The 22,250-nt window shown below is 39.8% G+C and overlaps 1 protein-coding gene across 1 annotated transcript in view; it reads right to left on the minus strand.

Annotated features, from left to right (window-relative positions):
• Nucleotides 1–20,574, minus strand: part of CEMIP2 (cell migration inducing hyaluronidase 2) — a 65,093-nt gene extending 44,519 nt beyond the window's left edge. Inside the window, exons 1-4 of the mRNA XM_070742655.1 lie at nt 20,339–20,574; nt 11,930–12,269; nt 6,620–6,760; nt 1,240–1,801 (exon numbers count right to left, since the gene is read on the minus strand). Coding sequence (XP_070598756.1) covers nt 1,240–1,801; nt 6,620–6,760; nt 11,930–12,257 — 1,031 coding nt within the window. The 5' untranslated portion in view covers nt 12,258–12,269; nt 20,339–20,574. The remainder of the gene's footprint in view (nt 1–1,239; nt 1,802–6,619; nt 6,761–11,929; nt 12,270–20,338) is intronic.
• Nucleotides 20,575–22,250: the final 1,676 nt, after the last annotated feature.

Genomic DNA, 22,250 nt, shown 5'->3' on the forward strand with positions numbered 1-22,250 from the left:
ACACTGCTGGCTATAAAAATTTATAATCAAGTCACACAGATTACAAAGCAGTTTGCTATAAATAAGAATAGAAGGGCAAGAGTTTGTTTTCTTTGTCTGCTGCCAGAGCAGGTTAGTAGACTAATACATGTAACTGAAAATATTATGGATTAAATCTAGGCATTAATCTATAAGAGCAGAAGAAATGAAATTTTCTTGTCCCATCCTCCTATTGCCAGCCTTTTTGAGTAACCCTGAAACAGCTGTATTGAATTTCAGAGGCAATGTTAAGCAATCTAGTTAAACTGCATGTACTAAACAGGAAGGGAAATATTGAATAAAATTGTGCAAAGAAATATTTTGCTCTATATACAGAGGATTCCTTGGCCACCATCCTGCAGTCTCTTTCCACTTTGAGTCCTATCTCTTCAAATCATTCCTACCTCACATCTTTCAAAGAACATTTCTACTGCCTATTAGGGAGAACTCTTGGATATTTCAATATTTCCTTTAAATCTATTTTTATACCAAATGATCAATACTGCATAATAATGGGTATGCAGTCAATTTTTCAGAAGAAACCAACATGGAGGTATTTCTGCTTAACCATTTCTCAATGATCAGCTTGATATGAAAAGCAATAATATTAAATGGGAGAAGGGACAATGGTGTGAATTGGTGTGAATTTGAAGAGAAAACAAACTGCCTTTGTCTAAATATATACGGTGAAATTGGATTTGGAACATGGAATTGTTTACTTATGTTTTACTAATGCCATAATCAAGTGTCCTGGGGTGGGACTGAGAAATATATGTTTTTTTCCTAGACACTAAGGAGGAAAGTAAGGTGGCCAAATATGTTTTTAAAGGGTCTAAATTTCAATATATGACATGACAATCAATTTTGATTTTTGTTCATTTTGCCCACTTCAACCAGATATTAGTTGCCTAGAATTGAATGGCCAGTTGATAGCCATATTTTGATTTTTGTTGATGAATAAAAAAAATTGATCATTAGGTTGGAGTTAGGGGTAATTTAATGACTTTTGTAAGAATTATCAGAATTGTGAAGCAATGATTATTGTTATGGAACTTCCTGATGCAGCTCTGCAAATCATACTCAAAATGTAATGTGTTTAGCCTTTATATTTATGCATTAAAATTAGCTGAGGTTAGATCTCAAATAATATAAAAACCACCTTTAAAGTAATTTGTTTAACCAAGAGCATGGAGGACTTTTTGCAAAACATTTTTCTTTTACCTATAACTCAATCCTTTGACGAGCTTACTTCCCAGAAGATCCTCAATGGTTCTTTTCGTTTCTTCTAGTAGGTTTTTAGCAGCTGAGTCTGCTACAACAATAGCAACAATGCGACCAAAATGCTGAGCCTTTAGAAAATCCTGAAGTTTTTTGCTGTCATCGAGAGATTCATGAGTATCAAACCTTCCCTTTTCCAAAAGCTTTGAGGTATCTTGGTCAATCACTCTCACGTTTAGACCTCGAAAAAACTCCTTTTCGTATGTGTAGGATCCAGGGGCCAGCCCTGAAGAATACAGAGTCTTTGACAGGGACGTCCATGATAATTTCTGAGAGCCATGCAATTCCAGTGTTCCACCAGGGCCCACGCCCACAAATTTTTCACCAAATGTTGGCACATAATCACCTTCGTTTAATTTGCCATATAAGACTATAGTTGCTTTGGACATATAGCGACATTTTTCTGCTCCAATATGAAGCATTCCACCATCCTTTATTAGGATAAAACGTGTTTTCAGGGTAATATTTTTAGATCCACTTTCATCATCCCCAAAGACAAGTAATCCTGTAGGAAATAATATTGTTAGGTAAGCAATTCTTAAATATGTAGCAGCAATATAAGAACAAGGGGACACAATCTGAAGTTAGTTGGGGGAAAGATCAAAAGCAACATGAGAAAATATTATTTCACTGAAAGAGTAGTAGATCCTTGGAACAAACTTCCAGCAGACGTGGTTGGTAAATCCACAGTAACTGAATTTAAACATGCCTGGGATAAACATATATCCACTGTAAGATAAGATACAGCAAATAGTATAAGGGCAGACTAGATGGACCATGAGGTCTTTTTCTGCCATCAGTCTTCTATGTTTCTGTTTCTATATATGTGTGTATGTGTGTGTGTGTGTATTAAAGGCAGACTTTAAATCACTGGTATACCCAGATTAACACCATACACATAACCTTTAGATTAGAGATCCCAGTTTGCACAAAATACCATGTGTACATTTGGGGTTATACATAGAAACATAGAAGTCTGACGGCAGAAAAAGACCTCATGGTCCATCCAGTCTGCCCTTATACTATTTTCTGTATTTTATCTTAGGATGGATCTATGTTTATCCCAGGCATGTTTAAATTCAGTTACTGTGGATTTATCTACCACGTCTGCTGGAAGTTTGTTCCAAGGATCTACTACTCTTTCAGAAGTAGATCCTTGGAACAAACTTCAAGCAGACGTGGTAGATACTGGGGCTTTTGACATGTTTGCAGCATATTTGTCAAAACAAATGGATACTTTTCCTTACCATTAGCCATTAATGCCAATGAGCCATTGATATAGTAAAGCTGAAAAACCTAAGGCTACTTTTTATAAAATCATTATTAAACAAAAGCAAGATGGCTGATAAAGTCCTTCTTCATGGTTGTTCTTCGGGAATCTTCTGTTGACTGTCAATGTATGGCAGACTATGACTTGGAAAGCATGAAGAATATATAGTAAAAATAATGAATTAAGGAATGAAGGGAAAAAATAAACATGTTCTGGGTGGTGAAGGTAAGAGAAATGGAAAGGATAGAATCTAATTGAAGAAAGATGATCTGATCTTGCTGAGCAGGCTTGATTAATACATGTAGAGAAGAAAAGACTAAAATGGATGCAAGAAAATATATTATCTAGTTTGTTGTGGATCCATACAAAAATAGGAGTTCAAAGATAGATGAGCTCTGTTTATTACATTCCAGTAAATAATAGTAATGGAGAAAAACAAGTTTTGGGGGAAATTGTGTAACATTCTGAATAAATGTGAAAGGGAAAAGATTATTAGATGATATGAATGGATATCAGGAAGTAAAAATTATAGGAAAAAAAAGATCTGGATATTTGAAGACCAAAGACTGAATAAGACTGGTGGTGGCAAATATCTGCTCAGAAATAGTATATGTGATTTAAATATTATTTGCTTCATGCACATACATGGAAAATGAATGAATAATAAAAGCACATCTGATTTGATTGTTTATGATAAAAGACTTAATAGTATAACGAAGGACATTGAAAACAATGAGAGGTTTTGGATGTGAGACTTAACAGTGTTTAATGGTGTCAAGAGTGGACCTTGAAGAAAAAACAGAATGGAAGAAGTACAACAAGTGAAAGGGGAATTAATACAGAGACAAAGTGCCAGTTCTGTATGAAAACGCATTAGAATATATACTACGAAATAGATGGGGAAACAGTGGTCTCCAACCTTTCCCCAAACATTTCAAGCCTGGTGAGGAGAGAGAGAATGGTTCCGCACCAGCAGTGGGTAAACATATGCACTCCAATTGTGCAAGTGGCATTTGTGCATGGGTGCCCACTGCTAACAAAGATGGAGCTATGCATGCACCAGGGTGGATTTGATTTAAATCAAGTCGATTTAAATGAAACTGATTTAAATCACTAGTAAAAAGGCTTGATTTAAATCATCATTTTTAAAGAGCAACTGTCATCTCTGTCCTGTAGTGTCTCCTTCTCTGACCCGCTATTGACTCCCTGACAGTCACATTCACTTTAATGGGATGGCTGGTGATGCAGCAGTGACACAATGAAAGGTGAGGGATGCCCGCTAACAGGCGTTACCATGATGACAGGTGCTCTTTAAATGTAAGGACTCATTTTTGCTGATAATAAGGATCTTCAATATTATTTGCAAACAAAATTAATATTTCCTATTTAACTTGCAGAGCTTGAATTTATTGAATGAGTTTACCAATAATGTAAATATAGCAGAATATACAGCATGATGCTACATAACTATGCTCATTAAACTAAATTTGTATCTTAAATAGAAAACTATCTTTAGATAGATTTTTACTCCAAAAGAATTCTATTAAAATACATTCGATAAAAATTTAAAAATCCAATTTTAATTTAATAATCCGATTTTTCATTTTAAAAAACGCCATTGATTTTTAGCCACCCTGGCATGCACGCATGCATGCCCACTGCTTGTGCAAGTGGCGTTGTGTACATATGCGCTCACTTGCCACTTCTGTGGGCCAGTTCCAAATGGGCTGCGTTCAGGGGCTTGAAGACCCCAGCTTAGAACCAAGTGAAAATAGTATATTATAGAATGGCATAGAAGAATACTGAATTTCACCAATGGAAGGTATGAAAATGTTTGTTAGAATGATAAATTGAAAGTTCTAAGTAAATGCAAAAATCTAGAATAAGGATACAAACTTTTATACCTTCGTAAAAAAAATCACTTAAAGATGGGGAAATGGATAGAGAAATATTAAGGTCTGCAAATAATGACTGAAATGCAATGTTTGCAAAGATATAAGAATGTATAAGAGAAAGCTTATGCCATCTTGTTCTCCTAAAATGAGAACTAAATATATCAGGGTAAGTAAGAATGAGATGTGGGTGTTAGAACAAGAAGCAATAGGCTATAATAAATAAGACAATGGGTGAATGTGGATTGAATCCACAGTATGAAAGAAATACATTCTTGGGGTTGGTCAAAGAAAGGCTGGATAAGGACTAAACAGCATTGAAAAATGTAAATATGCATTAATATTTAAAGATATGTTGTACACTGTCTTAATAAATCTGGTCACTTTCTTGTAAAATTATCAGCCAAGCTTATTGTGTAAGGTTCTTAAAACACTGATGGCTAAGCAGTATTTCATTTGCTTGGTATATCTGGTAGAGCAGCAAGAAATACAGTAAAAGATTCCATGCATTAAAAAAAATGAAAATGGACACAACAGCAGAAAATATCAAAGTGAAATAACTATTGTATATACAGCCCAAGATGATTTTAAATAAAAAAGGGATTGGGTACACAATTTTAATAGCTACTTAATTATATCCTATTTACTATAGTTATAGTGATAGTGAGAAAGTACTGTTTTTAACTTACTTGCTAAGAAGATATCAGAGAAACAAAATAAGTTACTAAATGAATGCCTAGTAGTTTTTATATGTATAAAAGAAGAAGAAAAAATGGTGTTCTCAGGAAAATAATTTGTGGCAGGGGGAATCTATCTTATTTGCCATTATTTTCTACATCATTCTTTAGAGTTTACTAGTGTAATTTAGTGTGCATTTTCTCTCTTTGCTTCTTCCTGGAAATATTCTTGAGCAACTTAAGTTGTTTCTACTGGCTTGGAACATGGGACATTTTCGCCTCAAACCATCTAGGAGACAGCTTGGTGAACCACCATTACAGTATATATTATCACCCTAGCTGTGTGTTCCTTCTCCAAAGGACAGGAAATAAACTGGGAGGAAACTTCCTTCCGATAAAATGATTTGAAGTATCTGTTCTAAACTTGGGTGGTTATTCAACCGTTTTTCCTCCTTGGGATATCACTTGCAGTAAATATGGACAACTGCCAAGATGCACAGCAATTCTGACATATGTGGATTTTTGCAATTGGCAGCATGACCGCTGTAATTTCTTGGAACTCTATTAATAGCCTGAACGGATGCAGTTTTTCAAAAGATGTCAAATGAAATAATACTGAACGTGGACTACCCAAAGTAGAGAAAAATATCTTAGCAATGAGCCAATCCATACTAATTTCATTCAATGAACATTTCCCCTGTCTCTTTAATCATATCAGATTTTAAAGTACAACATAATGGCTAGGACTGTCATAAAACTCTTATCAGTTTCCCTGGGTAGATAAGTTTCTTTGTGTATAACAATGGGAATGTGCCAGTGAGTGTTATTTATTGTAATAAAATTGTAGCAGGAAATTATTTATTCATTTTTCTTGCTGCTCCCTAGATATCCTTTCAGTTGATAGTAGTACTGCTGCACACAGCTATTAGCATAAAATAAAGACAGTGTCAAGGATCAAAGTCTAACAACGGAGACAAAAACATTACCTATATATAAGATTGCTCAATTCAGACTTAAAACTAGGGTAAAGAGCATATATTTTAGTAAAAGAAATTAAGAGCATATTATCACAAAAGGGCAGGGTTTTCTGGGAGAAAATGATTGAATGAAGCTGGAGAAAACTGTACCTAAAGTGATTGCATAGAGCAGGGACCACCAATCCCTGGTCTGTGGACCGGTACCTGGAATGCTAGAACCTGGGCATGCAAATAAGCCCCATCCATGGGACGCTGGCAAACCACGCCCCAGTTCAACAAACAAACCTCTCTTTACAGAACTTGGCCTTGGTGCCTTAAAGGTTGGGTGCCACTGACAGACTAAGGAAAGATGGGTGGGAACTATGCTTCGGTCACGTGAGTAACTTTTAATGCAGATTTTTTTTTCCAGATGTCTATTTAGCAAGTAACTACAGCTAATGCATAAATAAGTTAGAAAACCCTTGCCCATATACCATTCAGGTTAGCATTATGAACTGCTTTGCCTACCTCCATCCTGTATAACTATGGAATGTACTGTGGCATCCACATTGAGACAGAAGAAATCTCCTTTTTGGATTACGATTCTCTTTTCTCTATCATGTCCTGGATTCCAGTTTTTAAGGTGTGGATTTTGATCTGGACAGTTCTCTGTAATACAATAATAATTGCAATTAAAGTATCACAGTATTCAGGAAATTATTACAGCAGTGATAATATACCACTCACCCCTAATTTTTAAATCAAAATAAAATGCCCAATTTTGAAAACAAATTTACATTGATCTAGCAAATATTTTAATGTTATAATCCAGAGATGTTTAACTTTTTCCGGACTGAGTACTCAAAGCGTTCGCCCAAACCCCCAAAATGCAATGTGAGTGCGGCTTCTGCACATGTGCTCAGCCCCCACACATGTACATACCCCCATCCCGCCATGCATGCACGCCCATGCATGCACAGCCCCCATGGCAGAGACCTGAAGACAAGTTGACCATATGCATATGCATGGCAGAGCTGAAATAGAGTGACTGCCTGTGTGCCCACAGAAAGGGCGCTGCATGCCACCTCTGGCATGCATGCCATAGCTTCATCATCATGGTTATAGTCCAGTAATTTTTGAACATTCCAAAACTCTTATTTAGTAAGTAAGGTGCCCTTGGTCACAAGTACTGAAATCAAACTATATTCTAGATCAGTCTTCTCCAGACATGTTGGACTAAATTCTCAATCATTAACAGTTACCATGGCCACTGACAGATATGACCACTGTCATTAAAAGTAGCTGAAGGCCTGACTGGAGATCACAAGGATCATAGTCAACAAGTACGAAAGGTGCTGACTGGAGAAAGTATTACTGAAGTAGGTATGTACCCGAAGCTCTCGTTCCAGAACAAATTCTAGTAATTTAGGAGCCTTCTAATTTAGGGAGCAAAATATTAAGAAGTCCTCTCTTTCTTTTTCACCAGCAAATAAAATAACTCATTTGCTTTAAAAAATATTTTCATTTTTTGACAACTTCAGCAGTTAGGAAATGTTTCTAGACAAATTTAACCACTACTAAAGTCGCTTGAAGATTAGTTGCTCTCGTTGTCAGAAAATGTCCCCTAGGTTGTATCTCACGAGCTGAGGTGGCGCAGTAGGTAGAGTGCAGTACTGCAGGCCACTAAAGCTGACTGCTAGATCTGCAGGTCAGCGGTTCAAATCTCATCACGGGCTCAAGGTTGACTCAGCCTTCCATCTTCCAAAGTGGGTAAAATGAGGACCCGAATTGTGGGGGCAATATGTTGGCTCTGTTAAAAAGCGCTATTGCTAACATGTTGTAAGCCGCCCTGAGTCTAAGGAGAAGGGCAGCCTAAAAAAATCAAATTAATAAATAAAATCAATCTCTCTGACAAGCTTCCACCCATTATTATTATTATTATTTTTATTTATTTATTTATTTATTTATTAGATTTGTATGCCGCCCCTCTCTGTAGACTCATAGACCATTACTTCTTGTCCTGCTTGCTGGTGCCCTATGTAATAAGTCACTCCTGGAATTTTTTTGTGACAGCACCTCAAGTACTGAAAGACAGCTATCATGTCCTGTCACCCCCACCCCACACAAATAGTTTTCATTGGTAAGCTAACTAGATCCCTCAAGTATTGCAATTTTTGCCTGGCAGAATGGAACATTATAGAAGGAATTGTTAGCTGCTGTGCTGCTATGGCCAGGAAAGGATCTCCACCTGGAAAACACAAAAAACACAAAACGCACAAAAAAAAATCTTTTCCTGGTAGATTGCCTGTATTTACATTGCTTAGTAGCAGGCAAAACAAAGGAATCTCTACTAATCATGGGCACATCCTTATTCAGCAATGTACTGTAACTCTTTCCTTTGCAGCTAAAATGTGAAAGGGATAGAAAAACTTCAAATGAATCTTTGCAGCAAACTCTAACAAGGATTGCATCCACTATGCACAAGTGCACAATACAGACATCATCACAAATCAAAATACGGTTTTGTTTTTTCGCTTTAAAGTGGACTCTAAAGTTTCTTTTAAAAAAGAGGGCTGAAGTGCCATCATATAAATTCTAACCATTTATCAAATGGGCCAGTTATTCCTTTTAATTTTTCAAATATACAAAAAAAAACCCCAAAAAACCCCCACACCCACCAGAGAACGGGTTTTTCAAGCAGCCAATCAAACCAAGACATAGCATACTGTAGTACAGCACAGCACAGCAAACTTTGTTAAAAGGTACAGTATGTCTATATGGTTTGTAACATTCTGACAAATGTATTTGTCCCTTTATGTACATTGAGAGCATAAGCACCAAAGACAAATTTCTTGTGTCCAATCACACTTGGCTAATAAAGAATTCCATTCTATTCTATTCCATTACATTCAGCTAACCTTCAAACCAAACACTGTGGTTTACCCAGAATGTGGAGGTCTCGTGATAGCAGCTATGTAATCCTGCAGAGATATGGCTGCTTTGATAAATCATTGACAACTGCACATTTCACTCACACACTTCCAAAGAGCTCCTACACTGCCTGACAGATAATATTAGTTTGAAATTAACAGCCTTTACTTTTCAAATGTGTGTGTGCATAAGCATATTTATATAACTATGTATGTGGATATGTGTGTGTATTAACATAAAAAAAATCACTGGAGATATCTAATGACGTTTAATCTTCATGAAAAAAGTCAGGTACAAAACACGGCAAGTCCAGGTACGAAGCATAGAAATTAAATTTAGCTTACATTATAATCTAATTAATATTAATTGTATTAAATATAAGTTACCTTCTCCATTATTTAATGGCATAATTCAGCTATCATTTTTGGTGGCGTTTCTGAGACTGTTTTGAGTTCCAGACTCTTTAATTAAGCGGCTTTGAAAAACTTGTATTTCTTGTGCTTTTGTGGCAAATGTGATGTATTGTACAGTATAAAATGTAGTTTTGTACTTCAGAATGAGTGTTTATGTGTTGATAAGACATCAAATATATTTTCAGAAAAAGAGGAGAGGAGCATGGCCAAGCACCGCGGTGACACAGAGTTCCCCGCACTCCACAGTGGAACCCTGAATCTCTGTCGCCTGGGGACTTGGTTCAATTGGAACCAGGTCAGAACTGTCCTGGAAGGGCCGTGAAGAAGAGGGATGTTATCGGGGATTTTGTAGGAGTTGGCATACCCCACAGAGAACCAACTTAGGGCCCTCAACTGGCGGCAGTGGAAATTGGCTTGCAAAAGCCATCCAAGCCGCAGCAGAATTATCTTTGGGGCATTTAGTTAAGATAGGGTTACGAAAAATGAGTGATGAGTAAGAAAGTAAGGAAATGAATGAAAGGATTAGATTTATTTAGCCAGAGAGAATAACTATCAGAGGAAGTAAGCAATAGCATTAAAATTTAATTGAAAAATGAAACAATTCGTGTAATTCAGGTGACAAAATTAGACAAAGAAGGCAGCATGAATGACAATACCGAGAGTAATGAATATGAAATTGAGAAGTATTAATGATTATATTTAGTGGATGATATATGCTTTTTAAGTTGTATTGAAGTATAAAAATATTTTTTTTAAAAAATTGTTATCTAGAATTATCCATGCAGTGAAGGATTTAGAGGAGTAAGAGGAAGTAGGAGAGAAGGAGAGAGAGTAGAAAAGGATGTAGAGAAGCAAGAAGGAAGAAAGAGGAGATGGTAGTAGGAAAGGGGAAAGAAGAAATGAGAGGCAGTAGGAAGGAGAGAAAGGAGTAGAAGGGGACTCAGAGAAGGAGGAAGAGGGCATGATAGTAGAAAAGGGGAGAAAAGGTATAAGAAAGTAGGTATTGGAGTGGAATAGCCATGTGAGATAGAAAGAGTGGAGAAAAGATTGAGATAGACTGAATAATAAAATTAAAACTAGGTTATTGTATTACTGTTTTTAAGCAATAATACATGCATATAAAGACATGTGTGATGTTATGTATGTTTTTGATGTGGAGAAAAATAAAAAAACCAACTTCAGAACTACATGCACACTAACCAACCCTACCAACTACAATATCTTCTGTGATTTTTGATATATCAGAAAAATGAGATCTATTAAAGGATTGTCATCATTAAAAATTGAGGGAGATAGAGGGAGAGTAGTAGTATGCAATATGGAAGTAAAACAGATGGGAAAGTACTAAAGGTGCAAAATTAGGATATTTGTTTATGGCATATTTGTCCAAAATGTATAATTATGTATGTTTTGATATGATTTATGGTATATGATTGAGTGTGTAGGTAAAGTTGGTGAATTTTTTTAAAAAATTGCTAGTTTCCAAATTAAGGATAATTTAATCATAAGAACATAATAACATAAGAAGAGCCATGCTGAATCAGGCCAAAGCCCATCGAATCCAGCATTCTGTGTCACAAAGTGGCCCACCAATTGTCCTTGGGGATCTTGAGCAGAAAGAGAAGGCAAGACCCTCCCTTTCCCCTGACCCCCCAACAAATGGTACTCAAGGGACTCCTGTCTGCCTCAACCAATATAGAGGCGGCACATGGACATCCGTTTCAATAACCACTGATACACTTGGAATCCATGAATCTGTCTAATCCTGCCTTGAAGCTATCAAGGCTGACAGCAGTCACGACCTCTTCTGGAAGTGAATTCCATAAACCAACGACCCTCTGACTGAAGAAATATTTCCCTTGATTTATTCTCACTTTCTTACCTATGAGCTTTAGGGAGTGCCCCCTTGTCCTAGTATTGTGTGATAGAGAAAAGAATTTTTCTCTATCCACCTTTTCTATCCCATGCATGATTTTATACACTTCGATCAAATCACTCCTTAAACACCGTCTTTCAAGGATGAAGAGACCAAGGCGTTGCAACCTGGTTTCATAAGGGAGGTGCTCCATTTTCTTTATCATTCTTGTTGCCCTTTTTTGCACCTTTTCCAGTTCCATTATATCCTTCTTGAGGTGCGGTGACCAGAACTGTACACAGTACTCCAAGTGTGGTCTCACCATCGATTTGTACAGAGGCAATACAACACTTACCGACTTATTTTCGATTCCCTTCCGAATCATGCCAAGCCATCATAGTTAAAAGCCTGATCATGCCAAGCCATCATAGATAAAAGCCTAATCATGCCAAGCCATCATAGTTAAAAGCCTGATCATGCCAAGCCATCATAGATAAAAGCCTAATCATGCCAACCCATCATAGATAAAATCACTGCACTTAAAATCTGTAGTTTTCTTACGTAACAGCAGCACAGAGGGATCCCCCCCTCCCCATCAGTAGCAATATTCAATAAAGAGCACAACTTACTGAAACTTACCATCAGGAGCATACTTTGATGCTATGCCCAAAATAATTCCAAGTGCAATAAAAAATGAAAAGCTGGATATGGCAAAGCAAATAAATGTATTTTTGTGCTTATTCTTTCTTCTTGCTTCTGCTTGACAGCTTTGTGGATCTCCTGAAGAGGCTACTGTGGCGAGAGCTTCCTGTCGTGCACAGGAAAATTTGGCTGAAGCTTGGTGATTTGAAGGTGGTGGAGGACGAAGTGGGGCGACTCTTCCTGGGACGTAAGCAGATTTATAGCGGCTTCCATTCTGTGGCTGAAGGAAGGAAGGAGAACTTCCCCTGGAACCAACGGTGTGCATGTTATACAATTACTAGAACAAGAATAAAAAGGATTATTCCAGCAGCTCCAATAAAAAGACAACATAATGGCTAAATGAATGGTTTTTAAAAGAAAAAATTAAAATTACTTGCAATGAAAAGAAGCCCATCTTTTACATAATATACCCCCCCAAAACATGAAATTTTCCAATTTAAGTCAAGCTTCAACTAAAATTTATTTTTATACAGGGATTTGTCAAGCAAATAAACACATACGTTTGAGAAAACACGCTTGGAAATTTCACCAACATTTAAAGGACTTTAATCACTGTATCCAATACAATACATAATTGGAATAAGCTTTTAGAATCTAAAATTTAGATCATTGTAGAGTTTTTAAATCTAGGCATACAAAAATAATTCAACAAATGTTCAATTGTGCTCAAGATTGGAATAATTAAACACGCTTATAAAAAGTGGGTTTGGGATGTGAGAAAAGATTGTCATAAATATGGACTATGATTGTGGGTATGGCAGTAATATTTAGTCAGTGAAGGTCAGAACAGAAGTCTAGTAAATGTAATCAAAATTTTTATATGTAAATTTTCTTTCACTTGCACTGCTAATTTAAAATGGTATCTTGGCCCACCTCGTGAATAAATATCAGAATATGTAAATGATTTGCCTATAATCAACCAGTTTACTGGATATTTTTCTTGAAGGCAAAAAAAATCTTCCCCACGTCTGTGAAATAGTGTTGAACTGCCTGAGAGTGGAACCAATACCATATTCTAATCCAGTGTTTTTCAACCAGTGTGCCGTGGCACACTAGTGTGCTGTGAGACATGGTCAGGTGTGCCGCGAAGCTCAGCAAGAGAAAGAGGGAGAGCGAAAGAAAGCAAGAGAGAGAGAGAAAGAAAGCAAGAGAGAGAGCGAAAGAAAGCAAGAGAGAGGAGAGAGAAAGAAAGCAAGAGAGAGGAGAAAGAAAGAAAGAGAGAAAGAAAGAAAGAGAGAGAGAGAGGGAGGGAAGGAGGGAGAGAGAAAGAGCAAAAAAGAGAGGAAGGAAGGAAGAGAGGAAGGAAGAGGGATGGAGAGAGAGAGAGGAAGGAAGAGAGAGAAAGGAGAGAAATAGAGCGAAAGGGAGGAAGAGAGAAAGGAAGAGGGATGGAGAGAGAAAGGAAGGAAGGGAGAGAAAGAAGGAGAAAAATAGAGTGAAAGGGAGGAAGAGAGAGAGAATTTTTTTGTCCAAACTTTTTTTAGCCCCCCCCCCACTCCACCCCACAACCCCCCCTGCTCAATGTGCCCCATGATTTTGTATATGTAAAAAATGTGCCGCAGCTCAAAAAAGGTTGAAAATCACTGTTCTAATCTATTGCAGTGTTTCCCAACCAGTGTGCCGCGGTCAGGTGTGCTGCGAGCCCGGCCTGGCTGGAGCTTCCCTGGCGGTGACGGCAAGTGAGCTTTTGGGGCCCGGTGGGAAGGCGCTGGCCACTGTTGCTTCTAAGCTGCGTGGGCGTGCGCCTGCACAGCCATTAGGAAAACCCTCCCGCAGAAATTTTTGAAGTGGTGCAAAGCCACACAGTCCTGAATCGCTCCCTTCTCCGGCCAGCAAAGTCGGCTGCCCACGAAAGCGCCGCGTTTGAAAAGCGCGCGTTTAAAAAGCGCACCGCTTTCCCAAGCAGACGGCTTGCTGGACGGAGAAGCGAGTGATCCGGGACTGCGTGGCTTTGCACCATGATGACAACAACGGTACCGTGGTGGCCTTCAAGCGCCGCCCTTCGTGGCGCCCCACCACCCATTCATGCAGGTAGAAGTCGGGCGGGGTACTGGGAGGCGGAGGCGGCACGTGGCCGGGCACTGAGCGCCATGGATACCTGGGAGGGTGAAGGGGTGAATGTGGCTGCTGCCTCTTAGGCGGAGGCGAAGGCAATGGCGGAGTCCATGCTGGGGCCATGCAGGGCCGCTGATCCAGGGGGCTGCAGACCGGCAAGCCGCCCCCCACTCTCTCTTCGCTCTCTCACTCTCTCTGTTGCCGGCGTGGTGCACAAGAGAGAAAGAGACAGAGAGAAAAAGCAGGAGAGAGAGAAAGCAAGAGAGAAAGAGAGAGAAGGAAAGCAAGACAGAAATCAAGAGAGAGAAAAAGCAAGGGAGAGAGAGAAAGCAAGGGAGAGAGAAAGAGAGAAAGAGTGTGTGTGACAGAGAAAGCAAGAGAGAGAGAAAGCAAGAAAGAGAAAGAGAGGGAGAGAGAGAAAGAAAGAAAGAAAAAGAAAGCAAGAGAGAGAAAAAGAAAGCAAGAGAGAAAGAGAAAGAGAGAAGGAAAGCAAGAGAGAGAGAAAGCAAGGGAGAAAGAAAGCAAGAAATAGAGAAAGAGAGGAAGAGAGAGAGAAAGAGAGAAAGAAAGAAAGAGAAAGAAAGCAAGAGAGAAAGAGAAAGAGAGAAGGAAAGCAAGAGAGAGAAAGAGAGAGAAAGCAAGAGAGAGAGAGAAAGCAAGGGAGAGAAAGAGAAAGAGTGTGTGTGAGAGAGAAAGCAAGAGAGAAGAAAGCAAGAGAGAAGGAAAGCAAGAGAGAGAGAAAGAGAGAGAGAGAAAGCAAAGGAGAGAGAGAGAGAATAAAAGAGAGATAGTAAGAGAGACAGAGAAAGAGAGAGAGAGAGAGAAAGAATGCAAGAGAGAGAGAAAGCAAGAAAGAGAGAAGGGGGGAGAGAGAAAGAGCAAAAAGAGAGGAAGAAAGAAAGAGGGATGGAGAGAGGGAAAGAAAGAGGGAGAGAGAAATAGGGCGAAAGGGAGGAAGAGAGGGGTTTTTTGTCCAAACTTTTTTACACACACACACACACACACACTCAATGTTCCCCAGGATTTTGTAAATGTGAATAATGTGCCACGACTCAAAAAAGGTTGGGAAACACTGATCTATTGTATGGCTCACTACCAAGCCAATAAGATTCTAATTATCTTATTGGTATCAACAGTATACATTTTTATTGAGATATACTAATCATATATGACAATGTAATTTAAAATATTACTATTCTTTCACTATTGATATCAGCCTTAATGATTGTTTTTTTAAAAAAAAGCACATAAACTTGAGTGTGTAAAATAATTCTTTTATACTGGCACACAATGAATGAAGTAAACAACTCCCTTGGTTTTATCCAATCCTAAAATGTCAGGTTCATCTGCAAATCTACTAGACCAACCATGCCCAAGCGTGTGCTTTCTAGATGCGTTGGCCTTCCTATTTTACTAATTTGAATCAGGATATAGTAGGTAACAGGAAGGGAAAGCCAGAATCACTTAGAGACATGATTAATTTGAGAACTGCAGTGATTTACTTAACAACCTGGCAAAAAGGTTGTAAATTGAGTGTGACTCATTTAACAAGTGCCTTGCTTAGCAACAGAAATTCTGTCTCCAGTAACTTAAGGATACTGTATTCAATAATCAATACTGTATTCTTTAAGAGGAACATAAATTTCTTCCTCTCCAATGAGAATCCTTGTTCAGACAACATCAGCTGGCTGTAAATGTTTAAGGCACTTGTATTAAAAATGCATTGTTTTAAAAATTAAGGAAGCCTGTTAAGTTTTCATTAATCAATTAAACTTTGTAACCTATTTAGATAATTAAATTTTATGTTGGGTATGCCATATGCTGAGCGCAAATAAAGATACTTTTTAAACTAGCCTTTGGCTATGGTCATAATTATGCCGTTATCCACAGCATTGTACTAATTAGCTTTATATTGTCACAATTAATGCCAGCATAGTACACTATCACTGTAAAACTCATTTATACATCATTACTGAAAGTATTATCTTTTATAATTGACTGAGCATGCTAACTATTAAAAGTAGATAGGAGCTAACATCTAGTGCTTGAACTCCCAAATGAGGCAAACATCTCCAAGACTGTAAGAATAAGTTTTCTTTTTACCTAATTTCATTACACTGAGTATTCTTACTTAATTTTGGTTAGGAACTCATTAAATGAAGATTTTCCATTTTGTTTCAGCAAGATTGCACATGCCAGAAGTACCCACACAGTCTTGGCACAGCTATGGAATGTAGTACTTTCCATTAAAGAATTCAAGATGTATTAACAGGCTTTTAAAAGACGGAGCTTTCTGACACATTAGATCTATCACATGAAATTATTAATATGCAACTTTCACTGTCTGCTGGATACAATTCTGTATTTCATACTGTGCATAAATACATAGTTTAATAGAATTTTGAGCAGTTCTGTCCTTGGCCATCTCTTGCTTCTCCCAAAAGGATGCTAGAAAATGTATTTGTTTTGGCTATCTTCTACTTTTCCTAAAATAAGAGTGTAAGACAGCTAACATTGAGTAAGAGCTTGTTTGGAAGCACTCTATTTGGGGATCTTTTAAATGTTGCCAGATCAGTGATTTCCAAATCCTCTCATTGCTCCATAGCAATTCTTTCCAGGAAAGTAGGTGGCAGAGCTGAAGGAATCCTGGCGATTTTGGCCTGGTGACAAATACTGTAATCATTGAAGGAACCAATCTGTGGACCACATCCCATTTGTATGTGTTTAACATCTTCAATAGGTGGATTGACTACAATACAGAGAACATATGTAAATGTGCGTTTGTGCATGTATAGTGTGCCAATAAATAGCACTTTTTTCTCCTCTGTAGCTTCCCATTCTGACAGAAATAACAAAATATGTTGTGTTTGGATGTGTTTGGTAGTTTCAATGTTGAGTTCCTTTCCTAGTGATCCTTGAGAAATTACTGAGTTCAATCCATGATCAGTCTGGGATTTTTATGAAATTGTATAACAAGTTGCATCAACCACACTGTGTACAGTCAATAATCAATGGTGAATGGAATGACCATATATCAGGTGTTTCCAATCAGCATACATGTCTGGAGAATTTTGGAAGTTGAACATGTCTCAAAGTTGCCAAAATTGGGAAGCCCTGCTACAATCATAGTTATAGATAAGATTGAATTACATGGGTGAAAGACACAAGTTACAATCATCAAAACCAGTAGTTAATCCTCTTTGACGATTAACTTTTAAAACCACCTAAACCTGTAAAATTAATTGTGACAGATTTTAAAAAAGCACTTTCTATGATTTATCTTAAATCTCATAGATGACACCAAGATTTAACATTGAGGAAAGACAAAGAATTCTTTCCATACTGTATCTTTTTTGCCTCTCAGGTAAAAACTGTCAATTCAAGACTACACATTTCTAATTATTTTGGTTGCCAATTTCAGCACTCATATTTGCAATATTTTTCTTGAGTTCAGTGACCAAATATACACAGAATTTGAAGGTTTTATAAACCGGCATTAGCCCAACTGTGTGGGAGCACTTAACTGACCTCCCAGGAGTACAAAACCCTGACCCAATTATCTTTGGATGAAAAACCAACAAGTTTTAAGTTTCAGTTCAATTTTTTAACTTTAAGTTTAAAAAGCATATCTACCCTATACTGGGAAAGGAAGAAGGGGGGAAAAGGGATCCGTTTTACTGATGATAGCTGCATGATTGGAAGATTTGCAAGGTCAGGTTAGAGACACACATCATCATGGAGAAAAGTGCTGCCAAGATCTGATAGGGGCTTCATGGCACATAATCAATCAACCAGTGGCCACAGCTGCCTGAGGTAAGTCACTGGTAAGGAATGTGGAAGCTGTAAACCACAAAAAGCTCCTGAGGTGGAGGATTCCTAAAGAAAAGAAGAGGGGATGAAGAAATATGTTCATGTTTCTATTCCACTTTTTTTTTTTTAAAGGTGAATTCTGAAATATTTCCCCCTCAGCTAAGCAGTAGGAGCAGCTGTTTTTTAGATGCCAGTTACCAACCACCAACCAGAAAATGGGTTGAAAAGGCTGCAGTATGGCACTCAAAGAGAGTTGGGAGGACTATTTAGCTTAACATAGTGCTTCTGAAATAATGGGGCGCGCCCCCGGGGTGGGGAGCAGATGACCCCAGGAAACGTGCTTTTTTTTTTTGCTGCAGGGAGTAGAACGCACGTCCTTTAAATATGTCAAAGGGTTAAATAAGGTTCAACTCTTGGCAGCACTCTGTATAGTCTGGAGGACAGAAGAAAAAGGGGGGACATGATCGAAACATTTAAATATGTTAAAGGGTTAAATAAGGTTCAGGAGGGAAGTGTTTTTAATAGGAAAGTGAACACAAGAACAAGGGGACACAATCTGAAGTTAGTTGGGGGAAAGATCAAAGGCAACATGAGAAAATATTATTTTACTGAAAGAGTAGTAGATCCTTGGAACAAACTTCCAGCAGACGTGGTTGGTAAATACACAGTAACTGAATTTAAACATGCCTGGGATAAACATATATCCATTGTAAGATAAAATACAGGAAATAGTATAAGGGCAGACTAGATGGACCATGAGGTCTTTTTCTGCAGTCAGTCTTCTATGTTTCTATGTTTCTATCTGACACTTGTAACGGTACCTCCATTGCGTTCCTTGGTATTGTGTCCAGGGCAGCCCATTCTAAAAGAAAACATCTTGCGAGTTCTTGAATTTGCGAGATGTTTTCTATTAGAACGGGCTGCCGTGGACACAATGCCGAGGCAGGCAAAGGAGGTACTGGTACAAGTGTCAGGTAGGACATGCATCTTGCAGTGGGGCGCAATTTGTAGGTGGCAAGTTGGGCAGGGCGTGTGAGACGTATGTCCTACATAGGACTTGTAACTCCGTCATGTTCCAGGTGTTGTGTCCACTGACCCACCCCTGCTCTTGAGTTGAGAGGGCGTGAAATGTTTACTTCTTCCTGGGGGGGGGGGGGCATAACAGAAAATAATTGAGAAGCATTGGCTTAACAAAACAGTCCTGGGAGAGACGTACATGTAATCCTCAACTTATGTCAATGGAATTCAACATTTCAATTAAATGAAACATTTTAAAGTGAATTTTGCCTCATTTCATGACCTTTCTTGCCTCAGTTTTTAGGTGAATCATTGCAGTTGATAAGTCAGATAACCTGGCTGTTAAGTAAACTTGGCTTCCCCATTGTTTGCTTTGCTTGTCAGTTGGTTGCAATAAAAGAGGATCATATGATCTTGCGCTGGTCATAAAGAGGAACCAGTTGTCATTTTGATTACAGTACACGATCATTGTGATGCCAAGAAAAGGTTGTAACTTTGAAAAACCATCGCCACTTTTCATAGGCGCCGCTGTAACTGTGACCGGTCACTGAAGGGCTAAAAAAATGGTGGAAGGTCTTAAGCATAAAACTGATCATGAAAGACTTAATGAACTCAATCTGTATAGTTTGGAGGACAGAAGGGAAAGGGGGGACATGATCGAAACATTTAAATATGCTAAAGGGTTAAATAAGGTTCAGGAGGGAGGTGTTTTTAACAGGAAAGTGAACACAAGAACAAGGGGACACAATCTGAAGTTAGTTGAGGGAAAGATTAGAAGTAACATGAGAAAATATAATTTTACTGAAATAGTAGATGCTTGGAACAAACTTCCAGTAGACCTGGTTGGTAAATCCACAGTAACTGAATTTTAAACATGCCTGGGATAAACATATCCATCCATCCTAAGATAAAATACAGGAAATACTATAAGGGCAGACTAGATGGACCCTGAGGTCTTTTTCTGCTGTCAATCTTCTATGTTTCTATGTCACTAAATAAACTGTTTCAAGTCGAGGAGTTTATCTGTACAGTTCGCGTCTATCACTTTGCTACCAGACGGATAGTTTGGTCTTTAGCGAAAAGGGATAGAAGGTGGCCCCCCATTCTTCGGGGCCGGAGCAGCTTTAAAAAAAAAATTTTTTTTCTTCCTTCGGAGTCTGCAAGGAGCTGCTCTGCATTTGAAAGAAAGCTCGCGGGACACCAAGCAGGCGCCTCTGCAGCCGAGGAGGGAGAAGAGGCGAGAGACAAGGCAGACGAAGAACAACAACAACAAAAAGGGCACCGGAGAAAAGATCCCGGGGAAGACCGAAAGAGCCGGAGGGGGGAAGTCCAGTTGGTGGGCGGGTGGGGGAAGGGAGCCCTTGAAGCGCTCGCCAGGAATGCGGGGCGCGCGGGGCTCCTTTCCCCAAAGATCCTCTGAGGGAAAAGCGCCCGGCCGGCGGGAAGGAGGAAGGCGGCACTTACCGGGGCCTCGAGGACGGCGGGAGGAAGAGGAGACGGTGGGAAGGAGCTCAGGGCGGAGGTGGCTGAGGCATGGTGTCGAAACGCTCGCTCGCTCTCTGCCGTCCACCACAACCGCTCCTTCTTCCCAATGGCACCCAACCCCTTCGCGCCCCGCTGGCGGCGGGGAGGAAAGAAACAGCCCTGCCCGACGCGGCGCCGCTCCGCCCAGTCGGCCGCAAGCGCCTCCTTCGGCCTCCTCCCCCCCACACCGCCCCCAACAAGCATTTGCCCGCGTCTCCCCCGGCGGGACTCGACCAGCCTTCCTTCCTTTCTTCCCCTCAGTTTGGCGGGGTGGAGCCTTCCCGCGAGGCCCTACCCCGGCTCTCGTAGGGGTGGAAAGGAAGAGAGGGAGAGCGGCGCCCGGGGAGGCCTTGCGCGCCCCTGGAAAGGGGAGCCGTCGTAGGCAACGCGCGGAGGTTATTTGTGCGAGGCGAATGGCGGGGGGGCTTCGGGAACGACTTTAACACACCCACCCCGCTACGGCCGCTCGAGTTTCCAAGTCGGAAGCGCTCGGCATATTTCGGTGGCGTTTTGCAACGAGCTCGTAAGACGCGCGGCCGCTTCGGAAAGCCTTCACCAAAAGCCGAAAAGGCACGGCCGGCTTTCGCCCCGCCGCCCACGGGTTTTGTTGCTGCTGCTGCTTCCTCAGGCGAAACTACTGCTTAAAAAAAATAAAAATAAAGGGAACACTCAAAGAACACATCCTAGATCTGAATGAATGAAATCTCATTGAATATTTCCTTGGCACAACTATTCCATTTGCACACCACCATGTGAAATTGATTGTCACTCAGTGCTGCTTTCCTAAGTGGACAGTTTGATTTCATATAACTTTGATTTACTTGGGAGTTATATTCTGTTGTTTAAGTGTCCCCCCCCCCTTTTTTTTAAAGCAGTGTAGATTTTGCCGGGCTTTTGAACGACGCGGTGTATTTGCAGCGGCTTGCCTACTGAGGCGATGCTGTGATTAAAGCCAACCTCGCTTCTAACCCAAAAAGCACCTGATGCCTTTGTGGGCAACAGCCAGGCGCAATGGACGCGTTAAGTCCTCTTACAATACCGCCGTCGGGTTTTTTCCCGATTGCTTATTTGACCCCTACGACAATCATTAAGTGATGCTTGACCAATGTATCTTTTCTTTTATGTACACTGAGAGCGTGTGCATCAAAGACAAATTCCTCGTGTGTGCAATCACACTTGGCCAATAATAAAGAATTATATTTTTTTTCCGACTCCTTAAGGCGGGAAGCGGCCCAGCAGCTGAGAATAAATTGGAATTAAACACACACACACCCCTCCGGTTGCCCTATTTAATCGGAAGCAAACATTTTCATTGAATTTAATACCTGTCTTACTTACTGGCAAGCTCATGCGCTCGCGACTGTTCACTGCAAGCGTGTGTAAAAGAAAAGCCCGATCTTGAATTACTCCACACAGTTTAACAAAAGACCTAAATTTCACTAAATTACTTTTGTTTTTCTCTCCCCCCCCCCCGCCCTTCGTGAGGGAGAAAGCGAGCCCGGTTTTGCAAAGTTATTTCCTCACTTCCCGGCCGAAGGGTTTATTCCTCGAACGCCCCTCGCTCCTTGGAGTGACGCATGAAGCAATCGGAGGTTGCGCATGGAGCCAGGAGCCCATTAGCAGGACTGCTATTGTCCCTTCATCCTGACAGATGGAGGCGACTGCTTAGTTGTGAGGAAATCTTCGGTTGAGTAGGCCAGTGTTTCCTAACCTTGAAGATATCTGGACTTCAACTCCCAGAATTCCTCAGCCAGCGTTTGCTGGCTGGGGAATTCTGGGAGTTGAAGTCCAAATATCTTCAAGTTGCCAAGGTTGGGAAACACTGCAGTAGGCCACAGACACGGGCCTTTCC

This window comes from Erythrolamprus reginae, chromosome 2 (genome assembly GCF_031021105.1).
Source record: "Erythrolamprus reginae isolate rEryReg1 chromosome 2, rEryReg1.hap1, whole genome shotgun sequence".
NCBI lineage: Eukaryota > Metazoa > Chordata > Lepidosauria > Squamata > Dipsadidae > Erythrolamprus > Erythrolamprus reginae.